The following is a 15618-nucleotide window of genomic DNA, read 5'->3' as shown; positions in this document are numbered from 1 at the left end:
AGGGTTGACAAGTTATTTAAGTTCTTCACCTCAGTTTACTCATCTGAACACAGATTCACTTGCTGTGAAGAGTAAATGAGATTTTATATATATATATATAAAATATATTTATATATATTTATACACACACATACACACTATATGACATATATATATATACATATATACATATATGTGTTTATATATAAATGTGTGAGTGTATATATACATATATCTCAGGGAATAAGTGGACATAGTAAGGTAGTAAGCTTCCAACATATTTGACATAGCTATCACTTTGTTAAATAGTAAGGCAATTCTAATAAATTTGATGTTGGAGATTTTTTCTTTCAGATTTCTGAAGAGAATCCTCATTTATTAAGTGAAAATTTACCAAGTGCCAGAATTTCAGTTCCGCTTTCGACTAACCAGCAATTTTCAGGTTCAACATCAGTAGGGTAAGTTAATGTTGTTTGAGTATCCTTTATCTGAAATGCTTGGAACTAGATAAAGATTGCTTCAGATTTTCAATATTTTAAAATTCTGGAATATTTGAAATATATTGGAGAGGAGATCCACGTCTAAACACAAAATTTATTTATGTTTCATATGCACACAGCTGGGAGGCAATTTTATATAATATTCTAAGTTATTTTATTCATTTTAATATAATATTCTAAGTAATTTTGTTCACTGTGGTCCACCAGAATTTTCTATTTGTGATGTTACATTGATGCTCAAAAAGTTTCAGATCTCGGAGGATTTTGGATTTCAGGCTTTTGGATTGGATATGCCTAAATTGTAATGACAAAACAGAAGTGTTTTATTCTTGCTTTCTTTTATACTTATAACCATTTATGAGAAAAAATTTTCTCACAGTGTATGGAAAACTACCAAGATTTCCATTTGAGAGGACATTTTATAAGAACACAAGTTTAAAATGTTTTAAAAATGTCTCTGATATTTAAATATCATCTTAGTACTGGATTGTCTTAATTATCTCTTTGAGTTGGGTGAGAATGTTTCAAAAGGTATAACTAAAATTTTAGTTAAGCAAGCATTAATTATCTGGTTATTAGATTAGTCTTCCTCTTTCTCTGGCATTCCTTTTCCCTCTTTTTAATTATTTTTGGCATTATCTATTATTTATTGGCATAAGCTGTATAGACAAAAAGGGAAGTGGTATAAACCTACAAAATGAAAAGCTATTGTTTCTTAACAGTACTGGTGACAAAGGATCAGAGAGAACATAAAAATCAGCTGTGACACATTGACTCACTTGCTCCATCCAGGTGTCTTAGCAATTGTCTGCTGTGCAGGTTGGGAATGCAATAGAGAACCCTGAACACATCTCCCTACAAAGAGAGGGCTGCACGTCTTCAAGTTTCTCATCTGCAAAATACTTTCTTATTTTTGGCATTAAGGATTAAACTCGGGGCACTTAGCCACTGAGCCACATGCCCAGACCATTATTATTTTTTTTTATCTTGAGACAAGTTGCTGAGGCTGGCTTTGAACTTGTGATCCTCCTGCCTCAGCCTCCTAAATCCCTAGGATTACAGGGGTATATCACCTCACCCAGCTTCTGCAAAATACTTTTAACTTTAAGAAAAAAAATCTGGGAGGTTAAAAAATTAAAACAATGCATGCTCAAGTGTAATGGACAGGATAGATCAGCTTTGCTTTTGCCCTGATGATCTCTGCTAAAAACATTGGCCATTGGGGAAGAGAAGAATGCAGATTAGAGATTGGAGAGACAGGTCAGGGAAAGCAAAAAGGTCCCTCCTGGCTGATCTCTCAGCTAGTGCAGGGAGAACACGAGATTGTTTGTATGGGTGGGCACCAATGCTGTAGCAGCTGGTGATATTTTGAAAACCACATATAAAAGTACATACCTCAATGTTTCTGTAGTTTCTCATTAACTTCAGATAAAAAAGTTAGTGGGAAATATTAATGCTTTATTTAAATTCATTAAATCATTGGATTATTTTGCTGGCTAAGGTATGAAATGCTCTTATTCACATATTTAAAAGAGAAAACACTTATTTATTTTTCTTAGATGTCAACCAAATGGAAAATTTTCTTTTAAAAGCTGCAGTTTAGAGTTTGTCTTCGGAGAAAACATGGTGGAGAGAGTTTTGGTAAGAATTTGGTATATATTTCTATTACCATAGAGAGAGATGTCACTTCGAATTTCTGAAGACAAATTAATTAAAAGTAATGTTAAATTGGAGCATACTTTTTATCTCCCGGGTTCAAAGGCACATTTTCTTATTTTGACTGAAAAGATTCTCTTGGGAAGCATGTCCTAGTTAGAATGCTAGACAGGAACCCACAGAGTAAGGGAACTGCATAATTATAACATTATTACTGATGTGAGATATTAAACAGTTCTTTGACTTGTATTACACCAAATGTGCCCAAGGAAATCTCAGAATTATCTGTAATAGCTAGATTAGCTTAACTGGTAATGATATTTTAATGTAGTTTTTAATAGCATTTTTATAACAAGATGCATTTAAAAATCACTTTACAGTATATTCTTATTAGTTAATCACAACTCTACTCTTCAAGCTCTTACATCAAAAAGCATTATTACAACATTTTTGATAGGTTTATGAGGAATATCAGTCTTTCCTTGCCTAGGGGAATATGTTACAAAGTGAAAATCCCTGACTATTATTACTTTCATCCTTATTTAATACTGAACATCCCCCTGCATACAGCAGCTGCTGCTTGGCTCTCCACAGAGCTGATTTCTAAGACAGCATAATCTGCAGTAGGGAATTGTACAGTGAAGGGGAGACTGTGGAGCAACTGTGCCTGTGGTTTCATGTGGCCCTTCACACCTTCATGCCTTTTCCCGCTTTCATCCAGACCAGGAGCAAGTCTGCAATAGACCTAGGGAAGTGAGCTTGTCTTAGGGTCACTGGTTACATCAAAAATCCTAAGGAAGTTGCAGAGACTTTAAAATTTGTGTAAAGGCTCAGATTACTAAAAGGGCAAACTCACAATGCCAGTCTATTCCAAGATTTTTAGGACTTTCACAGATCTTTCATTTTTAAGACCTTGATTATTCTAGACCTGTCTCAGTTTACTCCTCAAGTCTAATAGTTGTATCGTAACTTTTTAGTTGAAAAACACCCTTCTGTTACTCCCAAGAAAGTCAACTCTACCAGCCCTAGAGGTGCTGACCCACATCTTTGGATCTGAATCAGAATGTACCAAGCTCCAGGGTGAAGTTCCATGAGATATATTTAGGCACATTTGTTCCGTTTTATTTATTTCTAAGTTTGACACTAGATTAGTTACAGCTTCTGTGAGCTGTCAGGCACAATTAAGATGTCTTCTAATCTTCACAGGATCAGCTTAAACATTCAATTCAATTTATCAGTCATGGATTGAGTTCCTAGGTATATGAAGCGTTAATCTCAAGTTTGGCTGCATATTAGAACCATCTGGTGAGCTTTTAAAGGATTTCTTATACCTGGGCCTCACCCCAGACCAGTTAGGTCAGCATCTCTGTGGGTGAGGCAAGATGTCAAGTGATTCTAATGTACAACTAGGTTTGAAAAGTGTCCAAGTGGTTATGTAAAGCCAAAAGAGTCATGTACCCCAGAGGGACTTAGGATCTGGTAAGAGGAGACAGACAGGTATCTATACAAACAACCATTGGAACCACAGAGGTTTGAGAAAACACTTGTGCACATTCTTATGGGAATTTGAAATTTGTCTTATAAAAGGACCTGAGCTTCATATCTCTTTCATTTAGTAGTGTCCTAAGGATAATGGGACCTACAGAGATAATGTGTCGTGTCAGTTTCCTCTAATTAGTCTCGAAAGCCTGTGGTTTTTGGGGGCCAGGATGCACTCCTGGCTTGTTGGCTGACCACATGATTTTTAAAGAGAATCATTAAACTTTCATACTCAGAGTTTCCATTTTCTTAAAAATGAAAAGAGTTCTGCCAGTCTCTACCAATTTTAAGGAACTATCTCGATGTCTAATTAAATCATGTGAAAGAATCTTGAGTTCATAAAAGAAAAGATATGAATGTGAGCTCTTAAGTACCATCGTTCCAACTTTTCCTGTTCTGCAGGGGGCTTTACATGGTTGTAGTAGCATGGTGTTCTTTCTTATGCAGGCTTTGATTAAATCATATGTACAGAGCCCCAGATATGCAGTCTCAAATGTGACTGTGCCAAATATTGTTAGAGAAAAAGTTCTGATTGTTTCTATAAAGTTGTTTTTTAAGACATCTAGTGCAGTCTCTGAACAACTTTTTTATTTTTATTTTTTTAATTAAGTGCCTAATAAGAGTAAATTTCTGGGGCTGGGGCTGTAGCTCAGTGGTAGAGCGCTCGCCTCACATGTGAAGTACTGGGTTCAATTCTCACATAAAAATAAATGAAGATATGTGTCCAACTGCAACTAAAGAAATATTAAAAAAAAAAAAGAGTGAATTTCTGGGAATGCTGAACTACCTTGAAATATAGAGGATAGCTGCACTTCCTGGGAGTTGCTATCTTTTTTGGCTCCACTAGAACTTTTCCCCATTGTTCCTGAGGCTAGATCCAGTCTGAAGGAGGCTGGTGGTGACTAGATTATGTTTTGTTGAGGATCAGAACTAAGGCCTGAAACAAAAGCGTAGAGCTCCCGGTTCCTCCAACAGGAATACTAGAACCAAAACACAGCCACTGGGATTGTGTGGGAAATAGAACAACAAAACATCTTTTCTAAGAAGACACTTGCTAATATACTTGTAAATTGCAAATATGTAGGGATAACATTAAATAATGCATCTTTTTACCTACCTAGGGAACTCAAAAACGAACCCAGCCTCAACTGGAAAATGATTCAAATGCCAACCAAAACACATTCAAATCCATTCTGAAACTCCCTATCAACTTTCCAAATTCAAGTAAGAATTAAACATATAATTACTTTGTCTCCTGTTTTCTATGTCACTTATTTGATAGCTATATATTTTTTAAAAAACCAATAATCCAATATTTAATTTTTTGGTAAAGATTAAAACACATGAGCTTTAGAAAATGGTTTGACTTATTGTTATGGGGGAGTCAATAAGGAGAAACTCAAGCAGTTTGATTTTTTATTTTTAATATAAGGAGATATGTGCATTAATAGGAGCAACAAATAACCTTCACTAGAGAGGAAATGGGACCTCTATGTGGTTTTCCCCTCATGTTTTCTCTCAGGAACAGACTCTATTAACAATGCATCCCTAATTGAATCTGCTGCTGCTTTCTCTTCCCAACCATCTCGAAAATACTTGCTGGAGAAAATCGACATAATTACAGGGGAGGAAGCAGAATATAATGTGTTAAAGGTCTGTATATCATGTATTGCTCTTTCTGGTGGCACTTACATATATGGAATAAGGTTACTCTCAGCAGGGCAATCTTAAAAAATGCTGAAAGAAATATAGTTTTAACTAAGACTACATTGTTTAAATATAAATGTCAGAAGCTTCCAAAGCTCAAGCCAATATATTGTTATCTTCCCACATCTGTATGTATAATTTTCAGAAAAAAATGGGTTGTTACCCAAATGGGTAGATCCTTAGAAAGAAGCCAGCCAGGGATCCGGTCTCAAAATAACATCAGACTTTCCCTCTATACTTTTCATGCCTGTTTTTATGATCAGCGCTATTATCACACGATTGATTAATTCTACTTATTTACACTGAAAGGTTTTTTTTTTTAAAAAAAAAAACATTTATTTTTTAGCTGTAGGTGGACACAATTCCTTTGTTTTATTTTTATGTGGTGCTGAGGATTGAACCCAGTGCCTCAAGTATACTAGGCGAGTGCTCTACCCCTGAGCCACAACCCCAGCCCCTACACTGAAGGTTTTTAAATGGTCATAAGAAGACAATTTTAGTTTAAGATAAAGATTTTTTTTCCTTTTAGGAAAAAAATGTGTACAAATCAAGAGTTTTATAGATGTATGAAAGTGTCATTTTTGAGTGTTGAGTGGTACCACGATTTCATCATTTTTCAAGGAGGCAGCAATTTCCCTTTGCCTTTCCCCTTCTGCTTTTCTCTCAAGGTCTCTCCTTTCCTCCATGACCTACAGATACTTTCATTCTAATAAGTGTGTCTCAAAGCATAATCCTCGGATTAGACTAACTCCATTCTTATTGAAGTAATTGCTAGGGGTGAGGCCCTGACGTGCTATATTTTGAATAGGGTTGTCTAGCTGATTTTTATACATACGAGTGTTTAAGATCCACTGATAATCACTAAATTATAGTAAGCATTTTATGGTATCACATCATATTTCTCCAAGTTCTCATGCTGACTTTGAAAATTTTTAAGCATGCTAGTAGCTCCATGAATCCTTTCAAATGTCATTCTGTAACTCAAATAATATTAAGATTAGTGTAAAAATTAGCATATATAGAAACATGTGAAGTGAAAAGCAGCAAGTATGGATAGTAGTCTACAATTTATAGAAGAAAAAGAGAAGAATAAATATATGAATTGGCACATATATATGTACAGATATTTCTGGAAGGATAAACAAAATGTCATTGTGGTTACCAGTTACAGGGGTGGAAATTGTCAGATGGGGAACAAGGGTTGGGGTTCTTTTTTTACTTTGTAAGGGGTTTTGTTATGGAGTTATATTTAAAAATTACATGTTTTTAGAAGTCAGATAAATTTCAAAAGGTGGTGTATAAGTAATCAACAAAGGTTATTATGGTAAAAGATCAAATAGATATAAAAGTGTTATAAGCATAGGAAATAACTTACTTTGAAAAAAATTATATATTTGATTTTTTAAAAATTGTCATTTAGATCAACTGCAAGCTTTTTATATTCAACAAAACAACTCAATCCTGGATTGAAAGGGGCAGAGGAACTTTGAGACTGAATGACACAGCAAGCAGTGACTGTGGAACATTACAGTCAAGACTAAGTAAGGAATCACTTTGTAAAGCAAGCCATGATTTCTCAGGGTAAAATTTCTGACATAAGTACACATGACTTCCTAGAGATGTGTTATAAAACACACCAATAAATCAGACTTCCTGTCAGACTGCATGGGTTCCAGCTCTGGCTCCACCACCGAGTAGCTGGTGACCTTGGGCAAGTTACTTAACCTCTTTGCCCTAGCTGAGTCAAGTTAAAATGGGGATAACTATATTTCATGACTTTTTGAGATATTGTGAGAATACAGCAAGACACTCCATATAAAGCACCTATGTCAGAGCCCCGGACACACTTAAATAGTCATATTATTATTAGAAGGAATATGCTGCAAATAAGTTTATGAAGTGAAAAGTTTTTCAAAAAGAAGATACCTGTTCCATAATCTGTTCTTGTAATCCCAAACATGGCATGGGAGTTGGGCTGGAGGGTCAGTTTCTAAGGAAACAGATGTGTGGTTATTGACTCCTGCAAACAGAGCAATGATCAGAAGCTAACATCAAACTGAACGATCCAAGAGATTTGGTGTGTTAGCTTTTCATTGTTCTGACGAAACACCTGAGATAAACAACTTAAAGGAAGAAAGATTTATTTTGGCTCATGGTTTTAGCCCATGGTCAACCAACTTCATTGCTTTGGGCCTGAGGTGAGACATAGCATCATCATGGCAGAAAGGCATGGTGGAGGAAGAGAGAGTGGAGGGGGTCAGAGATAAGAAATATCCATGCCCTCAGTGATTTACTTCCTCAAACTAGGTCTCACCTTCTAGGGTTTCTATCATCTACCAGTAATGACATTAAATTATTACTCCATCAATAGATTAATCCACCACCAACAAGGCCAGAGCACTTGTGATCCAGTCACTTTCCAAGAGCCCCACCTCTGAACACTGTTGCACTGGGGACCAAGCCCCCAACCGATGAGCCTTTGGGGGACATTCCGGATCCAACTGATAATATTTGGCATCCAAAAGACACACTGAGCTTTGTTTGAAGGCCAAAACTGAAAGTGAGCACAGGAAGAGAGCCAGGCATAGTGAGTAGGTTTGCCAGTCAGTTTTAAGAGGCCAAAGCTTTGCAGGAGAATACAGACAGGAGATAAGTTCAGGGACATGTATATTTGTTGAGTTTCAAATATTGGGTTCAAGAAATGGATAAGGAATAGAATTCAGATTAAAAGAATAGGAACAGTGTTTTCGGTGACTGGCAAGTAGGTTTCTTTTTTTCTTTTTTTTGGGGGGGGGTGTACAGGGATTGAACTCAGGGACACTCGACCACTGAGGCACACTCCCAATCCTATTTTGTATTTGATTTAGAGAAAGGGTCTCACTGAGTTGCTTAGTACCTCACTTTTGCTGAGGCTGGCTTTGAATTTGTGATCCTCCTGCCTCAGCCTCCTGAGCCACTGGGGTTACAGGTGTGTGCCATTGTGCCTGTCCTGGCAAGCAGGTTTCTAAGTAACTCAATCAAATAATATTCCCAAAGCAGTATTAGTTGTTCTCTACTCTGGTTTAATTCAATTGCCCACCAAAAAACAAAACAAAAAACAAACAACAACAAAAAACAAACAAAAAAAAAAAAACAACAAAGAAACAAAACCCCCCAAACAATTTTTCTTTTTATTGTGCAGGTAATATATGTTCACTGTACAAAACAAAAAATGTGGATCCACAAAAAGAAAAAGAAATCACTTAAAGGCCTATCTTCCTGAGAAAACCTCTGAACAGTCCATTCTTGTGGACCTTGTTCTTTGGATACATATACACAGTTTGTGAAATGCTGCTTTGGAACCTGACAGTTTTTCAGTGGTCTCCATGATTATCTTTCCATATCACTATATATTTCTGCAGTATTCTTAATGGATTCATAATATGCTCTTGAAATGCTGCACTGTAATTTTTCCAATTCCACTTTTTGTATGCTTAAAAGTTTTTGTTTCAGTTTTCTCCATTATAAACAATTCTTGGACAAATATTCTTTAAAATTTTAATCATTTTAAAATATAGTTATAGCATTTAAGCTAAAAAAAGCTCTTCAACATAATAAAGCTCAAATACAGTTTGAAAAACCAAGTTATAATCTAGTCAAATTATAACTTATTAGTGAAAATACAGTCTGACAAAAAACTGCAATATTTAAAAAAGGGTGAGTTTCCTGGAAGGCCAAGGAATCAAGAACTGTAATCTGATATTTTCAACTTCCTATTATAGTTATGCGCAATCAAGGCAGTCTGAGGCTGATCCTCAACAGCAAACTCTGGGCTCAGATGAAAGTTCAAAGAGCAAATCGGAAAAATTTGCGAATAACGGCTACTAATTTAGAAGACAATAGCATCAAAGTATTTTTAATTCAGGTAAGTGACAAATTTCAGTGATGGAAGATTATCCTACTAATACATTAGTAGATCTCTGCAATTCCTCTTTTGCTTTTCACTGGTATAACAATCTGTACTATTGGCAAAGAAATCAGCCATTTGTTAGTTATTTGTAGTTTAATATAATTTTATGTGGAGCTCAGAAATTAACATCGAAGTCTATAGTAATCATTTAGTACCTGTCAAAGACATTTGTATTGGGGCTGGGATTGTGGCTCAGTGGTAGAGCGCTTGCCTAGCATGCAAGGGGCACTGGGTTTGAACCTCAGCACCACATAAATGTAAAATAAAAATATTGTGTCCACCTAAAACTAAAAAATAAATATTTTTTTAAAAAAGACATTTGTATCATATATGCCATCTAAACTACCTTTTCTTCCACTATTGAAATTGTGCCAAGTATCTTAATAAGTTACCAAAGTGACTATATTGTCAGCTATGGCTCCCAGGAAGAGGTTGGCAGAATCTGAAGCCTGGTGTTAATACTGGAAGCTGAGATAACGAAGGCTTTGGGATCACTGGAAAGGAGCCAGTGAGAAATGGAAAAATACAGGGTTAGCAAGTTATAAGAACCAACCCAACAGCAAATTCCAATTCTGAACATGAATCAATCTCCAAGGTAACAGGATCGGAGCACAGTTTAGCTGTTCCTGGCAGGAAGAATGCTTGACCTCAAATACAAGATCTAGACACAAGAAAGCTGCCAAGAAGAAAGCCCCTCTCCTCTTGGGAAAAAAAAGCTGGGTTTCCCTGGTGGGCTGAGACCCAGAATACTGGGGAACACTGAATACTCAAGGGATTTAGGCAGATGGTAACAACACAAGTAAATGGGCTTCCATAAAATAATGGAGCAAAAAGTTTGTGCCCAGTGATTAAAAACAAAGCCAAAAAACCCCAAAGGTTTTGAATTTAACTATAAATAAGAATATTGTCAGGTGCAAGACATGTTGTGTATTAAAATGTTAGAATGAGATGATGTTCGAACCCTGTTTGCCATTCAGGAAGATACTACTTTATACTCTGCCAGGCCAGACTCCCTTGTTTTGAATGAGAAAAGCAGTGTGCCCCAAACTGAGACTGATAAGACTCTGCTGCTCAATACCTAACCCATGCTGCCTTTTTAAATTGTAGGATGTTTATTAGAGATAAGCAAACCACATATAATAAAAATCACTCAAAATTCCAACCTCAGAGATGATGATTATTATTTTTAATTTATTTTTTGTTTTCAGAGATGATGATTATTATTTTTAATTTATTTTTTGTTTTCAGAGATGATGATTATTAGTAACACTTTGGTTTATATTTACATTGATTGAGCATACCTGATTTGAAAATTTGAAATCCAAATGTTCCTAATACCCCGAACATTGAGCCACATAGATTTCCATATATAGAAAATTCCATACCTGATCTCATGTGATAGGTCCCAGTCAAAACACAGGCACATTAAAAATATTGTAATAAAACTGCCTCCTACTATGTGTAAAGGTGTAGGTGAAATATAGATTTCATGTTTAGACTTGGATTCCATTCCAAAGATATCTTTTATTATGTAAATGCAAGTATTCCAAAATTTGAAAAAAATCCAACTATGTGTATATACATATGTACCATACTGTATATTGTAAGACTTCCAGGCAAGTTACTTAGACTTCTTTACCCTTACTTACTCATGTGCAAAATAAAGAAAATGATAAAGGACTTTATAAAACTGCTTGAGAAAAATTAATAGCTAAAATGATTATGAAAAACACATTTGTGATTTTTCACTCATCAATGTAAATGAGCGTTTTTATACTATTAAATAGTTGTATGTTGTCCAAAAATTATTTAGTAGATGTAACAGTTTGATTCTGTGTCATAAATGATTCCATTAATCCCAGTGACCTGAATGATAAAAACCTGGGATTCAAGTTTCAGCATTCTGCTGAGTAGCTGTAACTCAGACAAGTCCTTTTACCTTTCTGAGCCACAATTTCCTCATTTGTAAGGAGAAAAAGGAAATAAGTAGATACTGAATATCTTTAATACCTGCTTTTGCTAATATAATGGAATAAACAATGAACCCTCTGATATTATTGTAAAAATTAAATAAAGAAGAATAGTAGTTAATATTGTACAATGTTATTGTTACCATTATTTTAATATTGATTAAAAAATTAAAAGAAGCATAGAAAAGTACCGGAAAGCAAGAACTGTTGATGTCTTTACTGTAAATATCATAGATTGTTTTCATGAACTTTGCTTTTTTGTCAAGCTATGTGATGTGGAGAAATGTCTAAGCAAAGTGATGGAAAGAAAATGAAAGTCTTTTTTTTCCCCCTTAAAACAGTGGAAGAAGAATGACCTTAGCAGACTTCAATTCAAACAGAAATCTTAAATGACAGTATTTCACTTTCTCAATTTACTTTTCTATTTTTCTTGTGCAGTGCTGGGAATTGAACCTGGGGCCTTATGCATGCTAGGCAAGAGCTCTACAACTGAGCCATATGCCAGGCCCCTACTTTCTCATTTTAAAATGTATAAGTTGGTAGATGAATGGATAAAAAATGTGGCATATATACACAATGACATATTACTCAGCAATAAAAGAATAAGATCATGGCATTTGCAGGTAAATGGATGGAGTTAGAGAATATAACGTGAAGTGAAGTTAGCCAATCCCAAAAAACCAAATGCCAAATGTTTTCTTGGATATAAGGAGGCTGATTCATAGTGGGTTAGAGAGAGGGAGCATGGGAGGAATAGACAAACTCTAGATAGGGCAGAAGGGTTGGAGAAGAAGGGAGTGGGCAAGGGGTAATTAATGATGGTGGAATGTGATGATCATTATTATCAAAGTACAGGTATGAAGACATGAGTTGGTGTGAATATACTATGTATACAACCAGAGATATGAAAAATTGTGCTCTATATGTGTAACAAGAATTACAATGCATTCTGCTGTCATATATAAATGAAAAAGTTACATAAAAAAATGTACAAATTGGAACCTATTATAAAATTATTCACTTTAGGATGCAATTTGGTTCAAAATTAATTGGCTTTTTATTCCTTAATTTGTAGGATTGTTTGCATTTATTTACATTCTCTATTTATGCCATACAATTTCCTCCTTATTAGTAGGGAAAATTAAAAATCTATCAAATGTAGCTAACATTAGTATGTGATTTGTATTATTAACTTAATGTTCCTAATGCAGGCTAGTGTCAAAGATACAGGATTTCTGTATGCAGCCATACATCATCGTCTTGTTGCACTTCGAAGCTTTGATAAGCTTCAGAAAGATGTCAATCAATCTGAAAGTCAGTCAGAAACAGTCCTTCAACAATTAAGCTGTGAAAGCTGTGATGAGGAAGAGGATGATTTCACCCAAGTTACTAAAAGTGGATCAGGTAAACAACTTACATTTTGATTAAAAACGAGGTTTAAAAGAAAGAGTCTGAAAAGGAAATATTAAGCACAATCCCTAGATAGTAAATAGACTTAAAAAAGAAAAACAAACTGATCTGTTAAAGTGGGTTTTCGTTAGAGCCCTGGCTATTTGGTCTAGGAACGGGTTGGAAAATTCCTGTCCTCTGTATGTCGTCTTCATTAGGATTTTACCAAGTCAGCCTCACTGTGACTCATGTATGTCACTTGCTTACACATTGTATCCAAACTATATTTTCATTGGGTATGGTGGCCCATGCCTGTAATCCCAGTGGCTCAGGAGATTGAAGCAATAGTCTTGCAAGTTCAAGGCCAGCCTCAGCAATTTAGCAAGGTCGTAACCAATTTATAGAGACCTTGTTTCAAAATAAAAAATAAATAAGGGCTGGGTATGTAGCTCAGTTGTAAAGCACCTCTGGGTTCAATCCCCAGTACCAGAAAACAAAAACAAAAACAAAAGAAAAAGGAGAGGGAGAAGGAGAAGAAGCAGAAGCAGAAGCAGTAGCAGAGCAGCAGCAATCACAATATTTTCAATTTTTAAGTATTTATGTTGCTACCTGGAAACTAACCACTTATTCATATTTCTCTCATTTGTTCTCATTCTCTTATCAACTATCATAGGGGAAATTATAAATAGACATAGCGGGGCCATGAGGTAAATCTGGCTTCAAACCCTGAAAATCCTGTTTATTTTCCTTTGGAAATTTGGCTTCTTGTAAAGATAACTAGGTTGCACATAATCAATCTTCAAGTCTTCCTTTGCCTAGGGTAAAAAACCCCTTCTATTTCTTCTATTGTGTCAGGGTCCACCAATAAACTAAGGTCAAAGTGCAAGCAGCAGTAAATAGATTTTTAGGTTTTGTTTCAGTGCTTGTCTTTATGTGTGTATTTAAAAGTAAAATTCATCGATTTTAAAAGACACATTGCCAAAGAACAGTAAGCTTGACTTTGTTATATGCATGTATAACGTATAACATTTCATTCTAATAAGTTATCCAAGAAATTTCAGTCATAGTTTCACTTAGCCCTGAATTCTCTTTTATAGGGGAATGAGTAATATAATTACAAAGATATTGTAGTAATAAGCATTTTAAAACTTTTAATAATTTTTAAATCTTAAAGTTGTCTAATAATACATAACAACACTTTCTCAAAGAATGCATGTAGAACTGGATAAAAAAACTTTCTTTGCCTAACTTTAAACATAAATACAAAGAAAAATACATAAAACATGCAATCAGGATCATAGTCTTTTTGACTCAATGAGCCAGAGAACTAAGTGATAGAAATTTTTTCCTATTTTTAACAAATCTATAAAACAAATGGTTTAATATTGTCTGAAATATATGCATGAATAAATGGGATGGTCTTTTATTAAAAAAATGTCAATTTGAAATAGGTATTCGTGGCAAAATTCTCTGTCAAACAATGAGACCTATTTTTGATATTTATATTCTATCTCAGGAAAGGGTGGCATAACTAACTTAATGCAAAACAATGGAAATAATGTGAAGCAAATGTCAATCAGATGAACTTCCCTTCTTTTGCCATTATTTCCCCCTTTTCCGTATCTTCTCCAGAAGGCACTGCAAACAAATGCTAAAATGTTATGGAAGTTATAGAAAGCCTAATTTTTTGGACTTTGTTGCCATGAATTAAGGAATATTTTAATGATCTGAAAATATCATATTTGAAATTATTAGCAACATTTCTAAATGTTACTCATAAAACAGAACTGTATTTTTAAAATTTCCTTATCAGTGAGCATATTCATGTTTACTTGCATTCAATAATAAATTTGGTCTAAATATAACATTGTATAATAAAATATTTCAAATTTATATCACAGATCCTTCTAGGTGGACCAACAGACAGTCGGTTGCCTGTTCATGAGTACTACCTACCATAAATATGACAACATCTATAAAACAATTGGTCATCCTCCTGAAAATACCAAACCATCTTAAATAAGAAGATCCTATTAATTCCTTGAAGAGTTTTTACAGAAAAGTTTAAGAAATATAATTTACTGCAATTACAAATTGTCTCTTATGTTTTACATTTTATATTTTGATTATTGTGGAGAAAATGACAGAACTTAAGAAATAAATGGACTTCAGAAGTTCAAAATTTTTGTCTTTGAGAAAGTTAATTTAGACTAGGATTGGATAGCTATTTTGGACTATTCATCACATTGATGGATATCATATTTAAAGTTGTAAATTGTTAGATTCGATAAATAACTAACTAAAATATTTATTTTTTCAGACATACATTGTCTGGCCATAAAACAAATATTTTACTAAATTTCCAGTCTCATTTCTTTAAAAAATATTATAATTGCAAAACATTTCATTAAATCATGTTTATCGTCTGGGAAATGTATATTTTCACTTGGCATTTGGATTCCTTAACAATATAAGCTTCTACATTCAAGCATGAATTCCTTTGCAGAAAGTTTCTGTTCTCGAACTTGTATCCATTGCATCTTGTATATGCTTGACTCATGGTCAGCACATGATAGTTGTTGAATGAATGAACAAACTATAATAAGTTATCTATATATCAAAAAAGCAAGTATACAAAAAGCCAAAAAATTTTAACTTGTTCTTTGCTTTATTTATGTAATTAAATTGTCATTAATATTCCAGTCGGTGTGGCGTATTAAGACATTTTTAAAATGAATGTACCACATGTAGTCAAATGAGTCTTTCTCCTAAATTCCATTATTATGGTAGACTACAGAAATTCAAACAATTGTGCAACAGGATTTTGGTGCTTTTCTTTGGGATTTGTTTCAGAGATAGTTTAAGCACATACAAAAAATTAGTACTTAAGCTATATTTCATTTTCAGTACAGTTTGATTACCCTAGGGC

At 34.4% G+C, this 15618-nt stretch overlaps 1 protein-coding gene across 3 annotated transcripts in view; it reads left to right on the top strand.

The window, feature by feature from the left end:
• The window catches only part of Ranbp3l (RAN binding protein 3 like), a 54174-nt gene extending 38783 nt beyond the window's left edge, over positions 1 to 15391 (top strand). For 2 of the 3 annotated variants that reach the window (XM_040273721.2, XM_005325676.5), the window contains 8 exons: positions 334 to 437; positions 2039 to 2120; positions 4796 to 4898; positions 5197 to 5327; positions 6802 to 6922; positions 9143 to 9285; positions 12512 to 12704; positions 14591 to 15391. In XM_040273721.2, coding sequence (XP_040129655.2) covers positions 334 to 437; positions 2039 to 2120; positions 4796 to 4898; positions 5197 to 5327; positions 6802 to 6922; positions 9143 to 9285; positions 12512 to 12704; positions 14591 to 14634 — 921 coding nt within the window. In that variant the 3' untranslated portion in view covers positions 14635 to 15391. The remainder of the gene's footprint in view (positions 1 to 333; positions 438 to 2038; positions 2121 to 4795; positions 4899 to 5196; positions 5328 to 6801; positions 6923 to 9142; positions 9286 to 12511; positions 12705 to 14590) is intronic. The other variant, XM_040273723.2, reaches the window with a different exon arrangement.
• Positions 15392 to 15618: the final 227 nt, after the last annotated feature.

The sequence above is a fragment of the Ictidomys tridecemlineatus genome, chromosome 1 (genome assembly GCF_052094955.1).
Source record: "Ictidomys tridecemlineatus isolate mIctTri1 chromosome 1, mIctTri1.hap1, whole genome shotgun sequence".
NCBI lineage: Eukaryota > Metazoa > Chordata > Mammalia > Rodentia > Sciuridae > Ictidomys > Ictidomys tridecemlineatus.
This window is presented reverse-complemented; position numbering and strand designations above follow the sequence as displayed.